The sequence below is a fragment of the Acipenser ruthenus genome, chromosome 26 (assembly GCF_902713425.1).
Source record: "Acipenser ruthenus chromosome 26, fAciRut3.2 maternal haplotype, whole genome shotgun sequence".
In the NCBI taxonomy this organism is placed as follows: domain Eukaryota; kingdom Metazoa; phylum Chordata; class Actinopteri; order Acipenseriformes; family Acipenseridae; genus Acipenser; species Acipenser ruthenus.
The window spans coordinates 19,585,023-19,604,252 of NC_081214.1; the positions used below are offsets into that span (position 1 = coordinate 19,585,023).

Here is a 19,230-nt window from a genome sequence, read left to right on the forward strand (position 1 = left end):
TTGCCTTTGCTTTCTATTGCTTTTTTTTATCATGACGTACCGCAGTAAGTGCTAACAGATTTATTAATAGATTTGTAACTTAAACTTTCAACTTGAAATGCATTTCATTTTTTGGGGATTGCCAAGTCAAAGTGAAAGGCCATGGTATAACTTAGAAGAAAAGTAGACAGAAGTTTCATGTCTTCATTAGTGTGTTGTGTCCATTTTCTTCAGACCAGGTGAATCTCATCCGGTCTAGCAAAATGCCAATGGATTGCATAACTATGGTGATGACAACATGCTGCTAGAGATGTTCCCAGGAGCCTTTGGACACACCAAAGAGTCACATGACTTTCATTTCATGACACCTGTAGTGCGACCATACATAAAGGCAGTTTGCAGTGGAAGCTGTGTCATTCATGAATAGCTAATTAAGAAATGGTTTTAATTAAAGGCAGGGTTTCACTGCATCCCAGTGCAGGGACAATGACTCTAGTGCCAGGCTTGTCTTGTCTAGCGAGTTGAGTAATTGGTTCAATTTCAGGATTTTAATGAGCAATAGAGAGACAGTGGGTGCTGCCGTGTGATGAGTTCAATTAAAATAAATTGAAGAGCTAAAACTACTTTTCAACTGCTAAGATTTTGTTGCTTACACCCCCACCCCCAGATACTTTTTTTCCCCCCTCCCAATACCGTTTTAATGACAAAAAAGGTGCTCCTTTTATACAAAATAAGCAAAGGTCGAGCAGTAATAACATTGCTAGTGCTAATAAAAGTGAATGAATTGTTTTTTAAATGGTTAAAGGAAGTCCTATCAAACTGGGAGATGATACATTTCCCATGACATGTATGGTCTACTATGTCTTTCTGCTTCCACAATGCCACAGTGTTGACCAACACTTTTTTATGCTTTTACTGTGGTATAAGGCATTCCATTTGTAAAAGGCACTGTCTTGGGGGGGAAAAAATGTTTGCCATTTGTTTTGATATTATGGCCGCTCACTTCTTTGCAAATAAAAGTCTGTCTCAATTACTTTTATTGTTGAAGCAGAAAAAAAAGAAATATGGTTATGAGCGACTTTTATTTTGAAAGAAGCTTGGGGCATGTTTAAAAGGCACAGTTGATAAGTAACTCGGAACATGTGGATAAAGAATATCAAAACACATGTTTGTAGATGTCCCTAGTTGTTCACTCTAACCACTTGTCACATCCTCACACTCCCTCCCACTTTTTCTTCTCCTCCCTCATCTCTCACACTTCTCTACCTCATCCTTTCCCCTTCCCTTCGATCTACCCTCTCTCTCTCTCTCTCTCTCTCTCTCTCTCTCTCTCTCTCTCTCTCTCTCTCTCCCCCCTATTTTTTCTAACCCTCTTTCTGCCTTAGCCCTCACTGTTGCTGTCTCTTTTGCCCTGCCCTTACCCTCCCCTACCTCCCTCACTTTCCCTCTCTACTCCCTCTCCCTCTCCTGCCTTTCTTTCCCACTCCCTTTTATTTCCTCTGCTTTTATCGGACCCCCTCTCTCTCTCTCTCTCTCTCTCTCTCTCTCTCTCTCTCTCTCTCTCTCTCTCTCTCTCTCTCTCTCTCTCTGCAGGCAGTGCTCTGGGGCCGGATGAAGAGCAGCCTCTGGGAGTGCAAATGGGCTATTCAGTTTCGGCTTGATGACGCCACTTAGCCATTAACTATCTCTAGCAAATTTATAACCCAAAGCCAGTCCCCACCTCCTCACCATTCACATCCTACATCCCCTCCCGATCACTCACCCTCTCGCTCTCTCACACACACACACACACTCTCACACACATAAGCACATCCCACACTCACTGGCAGACTTTAAACAGACCTTTAAGAATAAGAATATATACACAAGCAGCTGAACAGAGAGAGGAACAGAGAGATAGCGTCCAGCCTTTAAACAATTTTTGAGGGAAAACATCAGTGTTGTTTACCAACAAAGGGACTATTTCATTCAGGATTTGGAGGAAAAAAGTACCAGGATTTTGTAAAGATTTTTCTTTTTTTTTTTTTTGTGGTTGTTTTTGAGATGTTTGCAGAAGATTCTGGGTTTGTATTGATTGGACTGTCTGGGCGCTTTGAAAAGGATAAGAACATTCAAGGTTGACTAGGGGGATTTCTCTGTCTGCTAAGTGAACTCTCGCCAGTATGGATCTACATTGTTACAGAGGTAAGAGACCTGCATTGTCAGAACAGGCACCCCAGCACTTTGGGCATCTTAACTGTGCTGGGGGAGCACAGCAATACAAAAAAAAGTTAATAAAACTAGGCAAAAAGTCTGTACCATTACAATGGGAAGATACATGATGGAAACAGCTACAGTACAAAAATCTTTGGAAAGTGCAGGCAGTTAAAGATATACATATATAATATATATTTTACAGTATGGTAAATGTTCATTAGCTTTGCAACATGCATAAAACTGTAATTTATAAAGTATGCCTATGTACCCCCCTGGTTTATTCAGAATTATATCAGAAAAGTAATTTACATTTTTTTGATTTATTAAAAGTGAATAATAATAATAATAATAATAATAATAATAATAATAATAATAATAAAAAAATAATAATAATAATAATAATAATAATAATAATAATAATAATAATAATAATAATAATAATTAATAATAATAATAAAATTACTTGAAACAGAAAAGTGTTTAAAAAATATCATCTGGCAGATAAACAGATATCAATATATATATATAAGAAACATAATTTTACTATATGACCATGTACGAACTTAATAATATTACATTTAAAAGTATGTAAAATATTAAGGGTGTGATTTCCCCCCCCCCTCCCCCCTTTCAGGCTGATTAGAATGAACTTCAATGTAGCTCAAAGATTGTACATGTGCAAAGTGACTTTTAAAGCTGCAACCCTATTATCAGTGTGTATAGGGAATGTGTCCGCCACCCTCCTTCTGCTTTAAAGCTTGAGTGATTCAGGGAGCCTGCCATTTCCCTGGGATGGCTGTTGCTTTCTCCCCCAGTGCTGCTTTGTTAATGTGGCTCGCTCTTGGACTTTTTCTCCCTTGTCTGCAATATCTATTTCAGTGCATCCTGGGGGATCGGATTCAGCACATCCGGAATCTCAAACAATTTATTGTCATTCAATCCCCCTTTTTACCAGCAGGGTCGGGAGCAGGTCCCTGGGTCCCTGTGTCTGATAGGTTAGTGTCTCGTCCTTCCACCAGAAAAACGGAGAAATAAACATAGCAGCTAGCAAAACTCCCTGCTGACATTAACTAACTCACAGCTGTGTCTAAAACACCTCTTAAATGACACTGAGTAACCACAGTGGGGAAATATCAATTCTGTGACACTGGTTTGTTTTTTTATTTAGATAAACTGACAGCAGGTTAGTCCTTTCAGAAATTGCCATTGTAGCGGCTTTACTACTGATGCAAATACAAAGAGCTGCTTTCAAAAAAATAAAAAGTGTAATTTGCTCGTATCATTTCTATATATATTTTTTTACTTGAGAAGGAAACCACCTATTAATGTTGTACAATTAATAAAACTTAATTAAAAGCAATCAATTATTTATTATTTTGCAACTATAAAGCATCTTTTTCTTATTTTGGAATTAGAATCAGAAATTATACTGAGACCACGAAACTCGTTGCACTTGTGATCTGAGCCGTTATCAAACCCAGGACTTCATGGAGAAAGGCACGTTCCTCTCTGAAACGTCTGGGTGCTTGCATCTCAGCATCAGTACTCTAATGCTAATACTGCTAAATAAACAAATAATAATAATACTTTTGAATAGCATTTTGATTTTTCACAAAGCCTCTTAAGAGCTTCTACTGCAACAAACACAAAAGGACATCAATTAAAATAACCAGATGAGCATGTTTAACATACGGTAGAAAAAACAGACACAGCCACCAGCCCTATACATAAATTACATATAAAACATGGACTGAATAGTATTGATTAAACATTAAAAAGAACACTGAGAGTATAGCCTGGAAAACATATTAATAACTAAAAAGGTTGTTGGCATCCTATTTGAGTCTATTCAGGCTATGCAATACCCTACATTAAATCATCCTGTTTAATGACATATCCCAAAAATTCTAGAAAAGAATGACTTGTTTGGCATAGGCAAAGCAGGGTGTTGGTTCAGACAGTGATCCATGTCCTGGATTAGTCGCTCCAGCATTCTTGCATGCATACAATGTATGGACAGTGCATTTGGGTGAAGGGATTACCTGGTCATATTCCATTGTTTAACAATAACAAAGTAATGTTTGTTTTATTTATTTTTTCGCAATGCTTGGTTTTATGTTTCACAAGCCAAAATGACGCTCTGGTTGTTATGAATAATGCGCTGTACACATCCTGTAACCTAAACAGATACAATTACAGAGCCAAGGATTTCTACAAGGTAATTACTCAAGCAAATCCCTAGCAAATGATCTAGGTTCTCGATTGTGGACATCTTCAGTTCTCAGCTCACAGATATGTTGTTTTCCCATAGAACAGAATGTAAAAGCCACATTGCCTTGCCAGGTTTGAAGTATGTAAATATTTCAACTTTGGCAGAACTTCAATTTTTTTTTTTTTTTTTTTATACACCGACAACAGACATACCGTTGTAATGTTCTGCACGTTTCCTGTAGTCTTCCTTAGCTGCAAGGGCTTTTGTTTATTGAAATACCACTCAAGTACATTTAGAAACAAGATGAACCTATTGTGGTTATTTAGTGCTTGGTCTCTGCTTCACTCTGCAGGATTTGGAGGCTCAGTTTCCAGTCACCTCAGTGTTAATGGAGACTAGGGCACCGGTTTTATTTAAGAGAATGACGGTAAATCATAATAACCCAGGAATTTTGTATTGCCCATATCAACCTCTCTTCAAAGCAAGCACTATAGAATATTAAGCTGCTTGCTTACAACACAGAATAGAGATAGCTATCAACTAAGGCGAGATGTTTCATTACCATGTGACATGTGCAATCCGCCTAAACCGAGACATTGGATTCAACTGACAATACTTCTTACTCTTTACTCACTGGCTAGGGCTGAGCCTGAACATGATTTTTTAATAAGGATTCATATCAAAATGTGTTTGCTTAGCAAACCAGCACATGATTTGGATTTCTTTGCATAAAACATCACATCAAGGGCATTAATGAGAGCAATGTTAGCAGCGAAGAATCACTATAGCGAGCAAAGTGACCACTGGGGCAGAGAGACTGGACTGGGCTGCAGCAGTACTATGACAAGCCTTTTTTTATAACGACTGGGTACCAGTAATAATAATTGAAGTTCCACATACATACGAGACTGGAACAACATCAGATAAAATGTGCATGCAGTTGCATTTGGGTAACATCAATTCAGACCTATCATAAACACCTCTGGTATAAGAATTAAAGAAGCAATTTGTAAATCAAAGTGCAGATGTATATAAATATTATGGATAAAATGTCAAGTCCTGTTTTTGCCCTTTTGTGCGTTGGTGGACAGGGAACAGAGCCCAGTATGCTGTAGCAGGATCATTTGGATTTGCTTCAGACAAGATGCAAAACCCAGATCATGTCTGCTATACAGATGTTCAAGATCCCACAGTGCTTGATGAACAAGGGCCAGGGGAATTGACCCAAGTGCCTTAGCCATATTCTCCCTAGGTAAAGCATCATTTCCCCACCAAAAAAAACAAAACAAAAAAAAAACTATGCATGCTCTAGCAGTCACCCTGCATACATTCCTACACTCCCCTGTCTTAACTGGGAAACAAGGCTTCTGGAAAGGAAACGTCCTGGGCATTAGGGAATGAAACAAAGTAGTGAATTAAAAAAAACATGTGTAAAGCCAAGAGTTGATTTCTCATGGTTCTTCATTAATGTTCGTTACTCCTAAACAACTTGGAAGTGCTGCTTCAAACAACTTATAGATGTAGGTTTGGACTTGCTGTGGCTACCTGTGTTTTACTTCCAAGCGATCAGTTCAAACAGCTCATATGTTTCCTGTTCATGATTGGGTGTTTTCCAGGTTGTCTGCTATTTTCACTTCTCACCATGCACAATCAAGTTGCTTTCATATGGAGTGTGGAAACTTGGCTGTACAACTTGATGCACAGTCTTTGGATGAATCACTGAAAAATGTTATCTGTTCTATTGAATGGCTGCTTGTATTTTAGACAAAGGTGGTGCCTAGTGTTTGACCATTCCTCACTCTTTCTCTATCTAGGTTTCTCAGATGTACCCTGATACCAGATCCTGAGTGACCCACACAGCTCAAGGAAACTCAACAGCTGACTGATGATGGAGCCAGACCTGGTGGACCTGCAGCAGGTGCAGGTTCTTTCCATCGACCAGATCCGCTCCATCAGGGCCCATAATAACTATGTGGACCGGCCCATAACATCCACTACCCAGTCCAACCCGTCCATCTCTCAGCAGCATCAGAAAATTGAGTGGACCCAGGAACGGCAAGATCTCCACCGAAGCCAAAGCCATCACCACCATCCTCATCACAGCCACCAAACCCCATCCAGCACAGTTAGTTCAGTTTCCTGGAGCAGCACAGCGTCCGAACAGAGATTGCTGGCTGGCCTTACCCCTTCTCATTCTGGCCCTGTCATTATCCGGATTCAGCCCAAGGGTGAAATAAAGCCAGAAGATCTGGTGAAAGGTGTGGTGGACAGTCCAGACCTTAGCCGGCACCTCTTTATCTGTGAGCGCTGTGGGAAATGTAAGTGTGAGGAGTGCAGCACCCCTCGAACCCTTCCATCCTGCTGGCTCTGTGGACAAAGGTGTCTCTGCTCCCTGGAGAACGCTGTGGAGTATGGCACCTGTCTCTGCTGTGTTAAGGGAATCTTCTACCACTGTTCCAGCGACGATGAAGACAACTGTGCTGACCAGCCCTGCTCTTGCAGCCAGGGCCAGGCTTGCTCCCGTTGGACAACCATGGGCCTCCTCTCTGTCTTTTTGCCTTGTCTTTGCTGTTACCTCCCTGCTAAGGGCTGCCTCAAGCTCTGCCAAAGAAGCTACGACCGGGCTAAGAGGCCTGGCTGCCGCTGCAGCAACACCAATACGGTTTGTCGGAAGATCTCCTCCTCCTCAGGCCCAACACCCTTCCCAAAAACTCTGCAGAAGCCTGTATGACCTCCAAATGTGGCATTGATAGACAAGGGATTCCCAAACCATAGGGTCACATTAGTCTAACCAAACAAAAACTTTAAAACAATAATATAAAAAAACAGACCGGTATAACGTTGCCTTTTTTTTGAGGTGGGGGGGGGGGGGGGGCGGGGGCAATTTGCACGTTATATAATTACAAGGAAAAAAACCCAAAGGATATCTGCTTGTAGCATACAAGGTATGGTATGTATACAGATAACTTTAAGTAGCAGTGTGGTTGGAAGAATGAAGATCTCATGAGCTCAGGTCATACTGGATGTTGGTGCCTCCAGACACAGTGGGGTGGGTGTTCATTTGTCCATATGGAGTTTAGATGGACTATAGGAACATTCCCTGGATTGAGAATGAACTCAACAAACATTTGTAATAAAAAACTAAAGGGTCAACCAAAGCCAACTCAAGTTTGGATTAATTATTATGCATTGCAACAATGTGGGACTCTTGAAGAGCCATCTGCCAGAGGTTAGAATGCGAGTGTTAAGAAGGATGAATGGTCATTCAGCAGCTTCTGTTGGGGATCTCTGATCTGTTCCCTATGGAAGTTAGATCTTACAGAGGCCTTTTCAGAACCACTGTTACATTTTGTACTAATTTCATTTATAAAACACCTGAGAAGGAGGACCAGAATGGCCCGCAGTCAATGTAGAGCAAAGGATTTCACAGTAGCAGCAGCAATGTCAGCGCTGTTGCTGTTATTTGTTTAAGGAATGGTCCCCAGAGAAGATATGGTGCCAGGTTTCTTTAGGGTTGGCCACAAATGTAATTGAAAACCTCTTTACTGTGAACCTAATGGGACCAACAGACCTGGTTCATACAGGTTATGTATTATTGAGGTTTGCCTCTGGGACATCTATTTCAGCATGAAGAGACAATACACGGGCCAAGGGAAATGTTTAAAGAGGTACAATGTATCTGATGTTTCTTCAGGGGTTTTCGGCAACAATATGCTACACTATCTTCAGCAGACTTCTGTGATTCCTGGCGAATTCCTGTTGAACTCTAATGAGCTTTGCTGTTCAGAAGTGGGATTCCTGTGGAAGCATGCTGTTCTGTTGCAAAGCCTAACCAAGAGTCAGCTAGGAAGGAAGTCTTTTATAAGCCACAATGCTGAAGGAATAGACTAAAAATAGGACTTGAAAATAGCCACAGTTAGGAGAACTTGGTTTAACTGGTGTCCTGTTTTCTAGAGGGAGCCGAATTGGGAGCACAGAGTTTTGAACAGAAGAGCAGCAGTGAGCATGCTCTGTCGTCTTGGATGTGAATATAACATACAATGCACACTGTATACATCTGCAAATTAATCCTCTTTGTTAGAATTACGTTGATTATATTTTTGTATGTAAATATATTATTGTTATTATGATTATAATAATTATTATTAAAATATTATTATTATTTTTACTATTATAATTATTATTATAAATAACCTTGAGACTGCCTAAAAGCTGATCATTCCTTTTCTTTTACCGATTTTTATTTGTGGAGGAAAAATCTGTGAGCTCTAACCATAACCACTACACCAGAGCTAGTGAAACATAAACGGTTCATTTTTTTTAATTCTACGGAATAGAGCATCAATAACCCATTCATTGTAAGTCAGGTATCGGTATGGGTATGACCCACAACTACATTTACAAAGATTTGCCAAGACAATGCAGATTCACAGTATAAATCAGAATTAAAGTAATGCTTTTGGTTACATATAAGCCCCCCACCTCCGGCACACACACACACATAGTTTAAGGTTAAAAAAGATGCAACATTTTAATGTCCACTAAAGATTTTAGCTCGAAGAAAAGAAAATGATAAGCACTACAGCTTCCCATACAAGTTGCCTTACACCCTGGTTTAACTGCAACCTGAAAAAACACAATCTCACCCACAGAAACAATGCATTGGATCTATTCTAATGGTATTTGGAGTCATGGTATCATAATGGCAATGCTACCATACTAGGACCACTGTGCACTATGTGTTCTGAATCCAATGTGTTACCATTGCTGTTATAATACTGAATCACAAGGTTTCTTCTCCACAAACAAAATATTTGGTTTGAAAGCAAACATAACAAACCAGGTCTCTGCAGTCTGAAGGTTTACGCTGTGAATGGTGCCATATGAAAGGAGGATTGGCTTATTGGTACATACCATTTAAAAAGGATTGTCTGTCCAGTGCTATTTGCAGGCCATAGGTAAACCAGTATCAATTCCCCATATACTAGTAAGTAGTACAATTGACATCTTGTGTGTTGTACAAAAAAGTGTGTGTATATGTATGTATGTACATGTGTGTACATATATATAATTTTTATTTTTTTTTCTTTGCCAATGTTGTTGATTAGTCACACAGATTTATTTAAACTATATATATATATATATATATATATATATATATATATATATATATATATATATATATATATATATAATAAAGTATTTATTTAAAAAAGCACCCTTTGTGATGTTTTTTTGCTTTTATTAGTTATTGGAAAACGATTCTACAACAGCAGCAGTCGCAGCTGCAGAGAGCAACATCGTAAATAAAATATATGAATTTTCAAATCGTACATTCCTGATTAATCTCTCTTTTTTCTGTCATTAAGCTGCGATACCCTGCCAGGATAAGTTACAGAATCCGCCTCAAATCAACTCCTTCGTTTTAAGGATCGGTGGTTGATGCAATCTAGGGTGGTTCCCCAGTGCTGAAAAATGTTCTAAAAATCCATCTGTGGCTTATTCCTGTGGGTATCGGTTAAGCAAACCAACCCCCTAGTCATAAGGAGAGGTATTTCTTTATATATAAATATAAAGGTGAAACGTTACATACATGCTGTAGCAGAGCTTAAATTACAAAAGTAGTAATTTTCTCATACCAGAGGCCATTTATTATACACGTTTTGAAAGACATCTTGTTGAATAACTTTTTTACGTAATTCAACGCAACAGCATTAATACATTATTTAACTGATCTAATTTGCATTCATTCAAATCCAACAACAGAATGGCTGAAGCGCACAGTCCTAAATTACACTGTGTCACTGAGCAGATGTGAGCTTTATATAAGGAAGACAACCCCACCGAGTTCAGCTGTTTAAATCAGGGTTATACATACTTTCCTTTCCATAATGTATTTGTTATATAAACACAATTCATCATGAAAGTACTTGTAGTTCGGTGTTTATTAAACATCCTCCTTCATGGAAATCCACAGTACTTGATGGTAGTTATATCCAAGTAATTGAAGTACCACTTGTACTTAAGTAGGTTCTAGGGTACCCTTCTTAATTGCTCTCCAGAGTGGTAGTGGTAACTACAGTAGATATAGTACAAGTGTAATAACTAAGATCTATTTCAGTAGTACCTTTTGAGAAGAATTACATTCTAAAGTATGTCTATGGAAATGCTTGCAGTTTTCATTGGTGCAAAACAGGTCTTTTCTGGCTCATCTGTTTCTGTGTCCTACCCCGTTCCACCTCACACGCAAACAGAGAGTGAGCTGTAGGAATGAGTTATTAGGACAGAACACATTAATTCACACTTATGTCAGAGCCTGGAATGCTGCCAGATCATATATTTTGATGGGATGTGACTGGTGTTTTGGCAGGGTGCTGAAAACAAACATCAAAATCTGAAACTTGCCGGACAATATTTCCTCAGGAACAGTACAGCTGGACCTTGTTAATTCCAGGTGTGGCCTTAAAACTCAGCTCAATTCCAAGAAGTTAAACTGATGACACTGTACTGTGTTCAATAAATCTTCCCAAGCAAACATACTGAAGTCAATGTCACAAAGAATTTCATTAAGGTGTCTAGGATGGTCACCATTCACTACAAAGTGCTTGTTTTGATACTGCATGGTAAAATAAAGTGGTTCTCATTTTATGTGAAAAAGCTTTATAATACCCCTAACACTAGCCAAAGTTCTGCCAGTAGTACCTCCTACTAAATAACTATGTAAGTGACATACTTACCCTGTATGTCTCAACTATATCCATGTCAGAGTTATGTAGGAGTTATTCATCCCCAGCATGGAGATAATAACATTTCAGTGCTACGTCCAAGAGTTTTGGAAAACTGTTATATATTTTACATTTCATTTACTGTATAAGGACTGGTTAATATAATTTAGTTATATGTACTTTGGCAAGGTGCAATGATTTTTCCTACCTAAATAGTGGAATAAAATATGCAGCTCTTCTTAAGGGTCCCCGGTCAAGATCTGAAATTTGCAGCAACTGGGATTTAAACCTGCACGCTCCCATTGGCATGACTCGCCCCATGCATTATATGTTGGTGCCTTTGCTAGGTGAGCCACTGGGACCCAATTATTTATTCATCTTAGGTGTTTATGCAGGAGAGATCTGCTGCACAAGTCCCTAGAAATGGAAGTTGGATATGTGAACACTTTTGAAATAGACTAGGAGAGTTTAGTGGCTTGTGTTTGAAGAAATGCCTCCTTAGCAGTATGGAATTTCTTTCAAAGTACATCTCTTCCAAAGTATAATGTCCCACTGACACCGTGCAGGATCATTCATTGAATTTTGTCTCAGAGGTGCCTGCTCTTGAACTACCAGCAACTCTTCTTAGAGCATCTCGTTCTCCTTGGTGGTCTCTGGTCTAATTACTTACCAGGTTCAACCCTGCTTAGCTTCTGAGGTACAGCCCAATCTGAAAACAAGGGGATACTATGGTAATGTCAACAAACAACCTTTTTTTGTAATATATCTCTGTCAGGTTGGCATTTCATTGCCACATTTTTTGCCAGACTTGGCAGTGTTGTTAATACCAATGTGTAAAATGTGTAAAAGTTGGCATAGCACTGAAATTTCAAGGTATCACCCCTCTAAGAGTATTTCTGACTAAGTAGGGTTTATTAAGTACTGGCACGGATTGCTCCTACTGTCATGTTGTTGTTCCTAGGTTGCATTGCCTGCAGTGCAATGCTGAGAATGAGCAGCACAAATAAAATGTGCTGCTGAGATGGGTGTTGCTAGCAGGCTCACAGTGGAGGAGTAGACAGCTCCTGACATTAAGCAGTTCTTCAGTGTAGGGCTGCAGCATTGGAAAGGTCAGACCACAGCACTTTGTTGTTGTCTTGATACCTGCCCATTGCCAAGGGTCCTGGCTCTTGTTAAGATGACTGGTGTGGAATCAGGAAATGTTCCGAGGTAATCTAATCTCTCCTTGTCAAGGTGGGCCTTGTCTTATTTTAAGCAGCGGAAGGGTGAATGCTGCTGAGTGTTTAAAATTCACATCCTAAAAGTAGGGTGTGAGCTGAGTATGAGCAGCACTGAACTCTGGGTAGGTTAATTAATAGGATCCAGGAAATACAGCACTCCTCCATTCACATATTTCTTTCTTGTGCTAAACCTGTAGCGTCCATTTTAGGGAAAACTTTTGTTAATTTATTTCCTGTTAATAACTAGCTTACTAACATGTTAACAAATGCTGTTTGTTACGTGTTGATAGTTAATTTACATCATGCTCCATAAATCAGGCATTACAAGCAATATACTATGGTCTCTGTTATATTGTACGGCCACATCCCGTTTCCTACCTGCACCACTAAACCAAAATTAATTTGTTCCTCTTTACTTAGACATTTCACACCAGAAAACAGGAGACACAAGTATTCACGATCATCTATAATTGCTGAATTATGGGACACCAGGCATATTAACTGTTGGCTGACTAATAAAAAGGTATAATAAAACCTGATGTAATTTGCTAAACATTACAACTGTAACAAGTGCTGTTAAACCACGATAAACAGCAAAATGACTAAAGGGTTATTATCTATGTTAAAAGTAAATAGTGTAGTGTAATTGAGACAGACAAAGTATAGTGTTTGGCTGCTCCATGCTCAATGATATGTAATCCAAAGCCTTCCTGCCCGGGGAGCTTATAACGCCCTTGCTGGCAGTGTAAGGAGATCTCCTGGCTGCAGCTTGCCTCTCTATAACAGAACCATTCTGCCTGCCTGCCTGCCTGCCTGCCTGTCTGTCTGTCTGTCTGTCTGAGTGTCTGTCTGTCTGTCTGTGTCGCAGAGCCACGCCTGCAGTTGTTCAGCTGTACCTGCATTCTGAGCTAGGGCTCTCTCTGTCTTATTCCTCATCATGCAAACCCCAGACAATTTGCTTCATAAATAAGTAATCAAGGCCAGTTTGCACTAATGGCTTGTGGAAGAAGTGAGTACAGAAGCGAAGATGTTAAGAGAATGAGGTAAAGCAGCTTGTGCTGATCTGTGGAGCTCTGTTCTCTGTGATCTGGGATCTCTGTTTTTTTGTTAAACATTGCAGTTGTTGACCCTGCAGTTGAATCTATAAGAATGCTGTTGGCAAATAGCTTGCTAACATGTTAACAAATGTCGTTCATCTGTTTGTTAATAGTTACTTAGTATATGATAGTATTTATAAACTAACAATAAAAAAAAGATCAGATACAAGTATCAAACCCCTATTTAGGGATTATCAGCTCCAGTCGTTAATATAATTGGAATGTGGTTACATTTGTTAGAAGTTTACATTTAAAATGCTGTTTTCATGATCAAGCTCTAAGCTGACAAATGATGCCTACAAATATATGCATTAGTGGCCATCCATCCTTACCAATCTTCAGAATACTTAAAGGTTCTGTAACAGGGGACAATTGTAGCACAAGAGCAGTTACAGTACAAAGTGTATACAATTGCATCACAAAGGTATGAAACAACATGCACAGGTATTCCATTGCAGTGGTACTATACATGTCTGTGTGGATTTAGGGTTACACACCTTGAGCTGGCAATAATGGTTCATCTAGTGTTCCTTAAGGTTAATTACTATTATAAAGGTATATCAATGTCAATGGAATAACTTTTTTTCTGTAAGGACAGGTATTACAAGCTATGGAGAGACTCATTCCTAATGTAGGGTAACATGATGTAGAGGCAATCTGTCCCCCAGGCCAAAAGTGTTAGTAGGGCTGTGGTTCCCATGGAAACCCAGGCCTTGACATCTCAGTGAGAGTGACGGCCCCTGGAAAGAAAAGGCTCTTTCAGCCTCCCTGCTCCTTGGGAAACATGATGTAAACACAAGAAGCTTGAACGTATCTCAGGGTTTAGGGCAGTGGGGGCAAGCCAGCTAAGGGTCTGACCCCTTCCGCCCATAGACCCACCTTTCACACCCTGGCTACAGAAAGGAACCCTGGTCTTCCTTAGTCATTAGGGACAGAAAGGCAGTCCCCTCAGCGCATTACTCTTAATTGTATCTAAGGGTTCTCTCCAAGAGCCAGATAAGAACTGTCAAGCTCCTCTTGTAAGAATAGGACTTGTCCCTCCTCCCAAGGTTAAGCCCCCTGGGAGTTTCTCATAATGCACCTTGTCAGTCAATCAGAATATGTCTGTCCATCACGCTGGGTACCATTCACGACCCTGGAACTCTGTGAGGAGGGAACGCAGCTATAGATCAAGAAAGAAGACAACACACCATCTGTAACCTTTGACTCCGATCAACAAAGAGTCTTTGCACACCCATTCTGCTGCTACAGCTGTTCCTGCCATCACTTGTCCCTCATTCAGGTGCAGGATGACTGATCTCTGCACAATGTTCAAGGAGAGATCTCTTAGGCAGGTAGTGAGCAGGAAGCAGCTATACAGCAGTGCGCTATATTTTCAAAGGCTCCCCCCAGTCTTTAATTACTTCCTATTTTGTTTCTAATTTTTTTAATGAATAGATATTTTGGAGTAAATGCTGAAGCTTCCACAGTTTACTTATTAAGGTGGCTATTGCTGTTTGTACAGTACCTTGCACTCTCAGGATCTTACATGCAATGAGAAAAAATAGTCGTATTCATAGAGTTAGCCTGAAAAATAAATGTAAGTGCAGCTCAACTTTTTACAATTTTGTTTTTATTTCTGAAGGTACAGCAATACTCTGATCCATGTTGGTCTGCAGCAGTGGCAGCTCGTCATAAGAGGCATTGTGTAATTTTGTAAAAGTAAAAAAAGCTTACCTTGCATCATTCTTTCCAAGGTCTACTGTATTGCTGTTGTCTAACATGTATCCTCAAAATGGGTGGGATTCTGTGTGTATTCCACCTGTAAACCCTCTGTCTTTTACTGTGTTTATATTGGCTACACGATGCACACTTGCAGCTAGCCTCTGCCACTCATAATTAGACTTAATCTTGACGTGTCTGTTGACAGGCAGGTTTTGGGTCACATGTGGCTACTCACTTAATTTTCGATTTCCATACAGTATGTTGTAGATTTTTTTAATTCATATGCCATTTTCCTCGCTTTCAATTATGGAAAAAATAAGAATGAAAAATAACAATAAAGGTCACCCAAAGCCTAAATTGGACTTTCTTCAATAGGGAGGACCAAAACAAAATTGCCTTTTTAATTGCACGAAAAAACGAAATGGTTCGCAGTTTGGTTTTCAAAACTGGCTCTTCATCCAAATATCTTTTCTACAAATGACATCTCAGGATTCATCAATTAAGTAAGTCCACAATGCATTTTGTTATATTCAGTTGTTTGCCCTTTTTTTAATTAGTGTCTAGATTGGAATGAAATGTTCTTGTTGAAAAGACCAATCATATGTCTGGTAAAACTATCAAATTCAAAGCCAAGTTTCGACTGTTAAAAAGATTACTGAGTTCCAAATCCTGATTTTCTGCTCTTTGATGGTAGTGGAAATAAAATCTCAAAACAATTTTTCTGCCAATTACAGAACAATATATAGACTTTACTCAAAACAATTAAAGCAAGACGCAGTAAAGGAAATCTCCCTTTCAGGCATCAACTTGACACAGGCCCACAGAGAACAAAACCAAACTATTTAAAGATATCCTCAAATATTTCGAGTTATAGGGAACTTGAAATAGTACAAGACATCTTGAAAAGCATTACTAAACAGCAATCCATCAAAGTCACTGATCTGAAGGGAGGAAGAAAATAAATCTCAAGGTTGAGCAACAATCAAACATTTTTGTTGACCAAGACCACCTAGAAAATAAAAATAAAAAGCATGTGTCATACAAAAACACATAGCAAGAGAAGACTCACTCACTCCTCAATCTTCCATCTTTTTGAGGTTCAGACCGTGTTACCACATACGGTTTAATTTGAAGAACGATTGCACACCCAGGAATGCTTTCCTTTTATTTTTATTCAATTTTTCAGCAAGATAAAAAGCGAACATTTCAAGACTATATCAGTGTCTTCATCAGGACTAACAAAAACACACCCTTATCTTTTTTGGTTATGTTGCTCCAGTATTAAGATGGGGAGCTTACTTGATTACTAGTCGAGCTACACAAGCTTTTTAGTGTTTGACCCAAGGACAGACTCGAGGTTTAACCTCAAAAGTTCGATAACATTCACAAACAGACTCCTTTTGAGCTCAATGAGTCTATGTGGAGCTGTATAAGTGCCAGGATTGAACAGCCTTCTCATTCCATTCAGATCATGTGACAATGTGACCTTTCAACCCTGCCTGCCATGATAACAAGCCTAACTCAAAACAACCATTCAGAATGCTAGCAAACACCATTAAAAAAGCAATTTAAATGAAATTTGAAGCATCTGTACTCCACTGCTGCCCAGGGAATCTGAACAGTAATGGAAACAATTTAATGTTTGTTATACAATATAAATATATGTAGCAAACATCTACAGAGCAGATATTTTCAACATGAGCAAAAATGTGAAAAACCATTTTAGAACAACAACTATAAGCCACGTTGAGAAGAACCCAATCTGAGGGCTCTAGGTGCAGAGAGAGAGAGAGAGAGAGAGAGAGAGAGAGAGAGAGAGAGAGAGAGAGAGAGAGAGAGAGAGAGAGAGAGAGAGAGAGAGAGAGAGAGAGAGAGAGAGAGAGAGAGAGAGAGAGAGAGAGAGAGAGAGAGAGAGAGAGATCTGTGCCGTGGGTTATTTTGAGGAGCGCTGTGGCTGGTGGCCGGAGCAGCGAGGGGAAGCTCCCTCAGAGCCGAGAGGAAGCACCTTGACCTCCCTGGCTGCCAGTCCCACCCTGCCTGCAGCCACCGTGGCTCCTTCCTGTGTTTTCCACTTCAGCCACAGACAATCGCAAATGTTTGCTAGGAATCAACACTGCAATACTGTAATATCTGGTATACATCTATCATCTGGACATGGAAGTTTCAATTTCAATTGGCCTTGGATCTCGCCATAAACCATCAGTATAAACAGCAGCCTGCCCATTGCAGTCATCTGTAACTGCCACTTAGATTTACAAACTTGGCCTTATCCTGCTGAGGTTTCCCCTCATGTATTGACCCCCTTATTAAATTCACAAAATACAATAAAGTAGGCCTTAGTGAATAGTTTAGGGAAGCGTAATTAGCAATAGTATTCCCCCGTGGTTTATGGACAGGGAGAGTTTTAGGAAAACAATATTAGCAATATTTTTCCCCAGTTGTTTAGATAATTGAAATAGACTCCTGCCTATTATGTAAAATGATATACTAGCTGGATAATATGGTATTCAGATAAATGAAGGAATGCAGAACGACCAAAGGTTTTCCTCACTTAAAATAAAATACAGGTATCCCTGAATAGACAATCATCATTTTTAAATGCATGCAGGTGTTTTTAATGTGCAACCCCAGGTGTTATCCATTTACTGCCAATGGTGTTTTCTTTTTTGTATTGAAGGTTGAATGTTGAATGTTGCATGTACAATGGGTAGTAGTGTGGAGTAGTGGTTAGGGCTCAGGACACCAGAGGGTCGTGGGTTCAATCCCAGGTAGGGAAACACTGCTGCTGTACCCTTGAGCAAGGTACTTTACCTAGATTGCTCCACTAAAAAACTCAACTGTAAAAATGGGTAAGTGTATGTAACAAAATAATGTGAAATAATGTCTAATGTGATATCGTGTAAGAATTGTAGGTCACCCTGGATAAGGGCATCTGCTAAGAAATAAATAATAATACATGGGGATTGGTCTGAATTCTATATAGGTCAAGGTTTTGTTTAGGTGGTAACCCTTATTGAAGTTCCTGACAGTAAAAGCATAGCAAAGTGTAATAAAGCACAGTGAAAGCACGATAAAACATAAGTAAGCTTTGCACAGCACAGAGATCTATAGTAAAGCATATTTTAAAACATGGTAAACCACGGTAAACTGTGATATATCCATTTTATAACCATGGGAAACCTGCAAAATTCCCATGGTGAGGGATATGCATTTTGATAAGGGGAATGTGTAGCAGCTATAGTCTGGGGCTGAGAGGTTGTGGATTAAAGAAGCGCAGCTACTTGACAAAGTGAAAAGTCTTTTCAGAGGGATATGTAGGGGAGTGGCAGCCTCTTGAGTGAAGTGCATTCTCTTGTTCTCCTAAAGCAGAGGTTTTATTTCAAAGACAATGCAACCCTTTGGGAAAACAGACAGCCATCTAATGAGAGTAACTTGCCTTTTAAAATGCACATGTTGAATATTCCACGAACAATACACTGCTGTCCATAACCTGGAGCAGTCAGCAAGCCCTGCAGAAAGAGCTGTGCTACTTTCCTTGCAGCACGCCAGTACACCCTGGTAAAAACACTGCAGATTGCAGTAAAGCAAAAGCATGGAAAGAGTATCACAAAGAAGCAAACACAATACCAGAGAGGTAAGGTGAAAGGATTGACAATGAAATACACAGTATAAAGTGGAGAAAAGTATTGCAAACTACAAAATGAGTGTGCCAACGTACCGTATTAAACTATTATATTATATAATTGCATATGTTAATGTTAATGTTTACATCTCTTATTACTATTGCAAATAATAATAATAGTGGTTTTACTAGAATTTTCATGTTGTTACTCTCAATAATTGTAATAAACCAAGTTCTAATATTTATAATAATGTAGTAATACAAAAAAACAAACAGTAAAGCTCTATGACAAACTATCTTAGATGAAAGTGTGACAAGATTACTACGTAAAAATTGAGACAGTAGATAGGCAGCTCTGTATATTCTCAATACCCTGGGCTAAGAAATGTCCCATGTTTCAACACAATCGGACGAACGGATCTCTATGTGAAACACACCTCCACTATAGACCCATGCTGGAGATATGCATCTCCAG

At 39.4% G+C, this 19,230-nt stretch overlaps 1 protein-coding gene across 1 annotated transcript; it reads left to right on the forward strand.

Moving 5' to 3' along the window:
• Nucleotides 1-1,689: 1,689 nt before the first annotated feature.
• Nucleotides 1,690-7,252, forward strand: LOC117430862 (protein sprouty homolog 3-like). Its single transcript, XM_034051406.3, has 2 exons — nucleotides 1,690-2,163; nucleotides 6,202-7,252. The coding sequence occupies exon 2, from the start codon at nucleotides 6,273-6,275 to the stop codon at nucleotides 7,116-7,118; it is 846 nt and encodes a 281-aa protein (XP_033907297.1). The 5' UTR covers nucleotides 1,690-2,163; nucleotides 6,202-6,272; the 3' UTR covers nucleotides 7,119-7,252.
• The last annotated feature ends 11,978 nt before the right edge of the window (nucleotides 7,253-19,230 follow it).

Coding starts and splice junctions, on each gene's coding strand:
- LOC117430862 (XM_034051406.3), top strand. CDS start 6,273: ATGATGGAGCCAGACCTGGTGGACCTGCAGCAGGTGCAGGTTCTTTCC.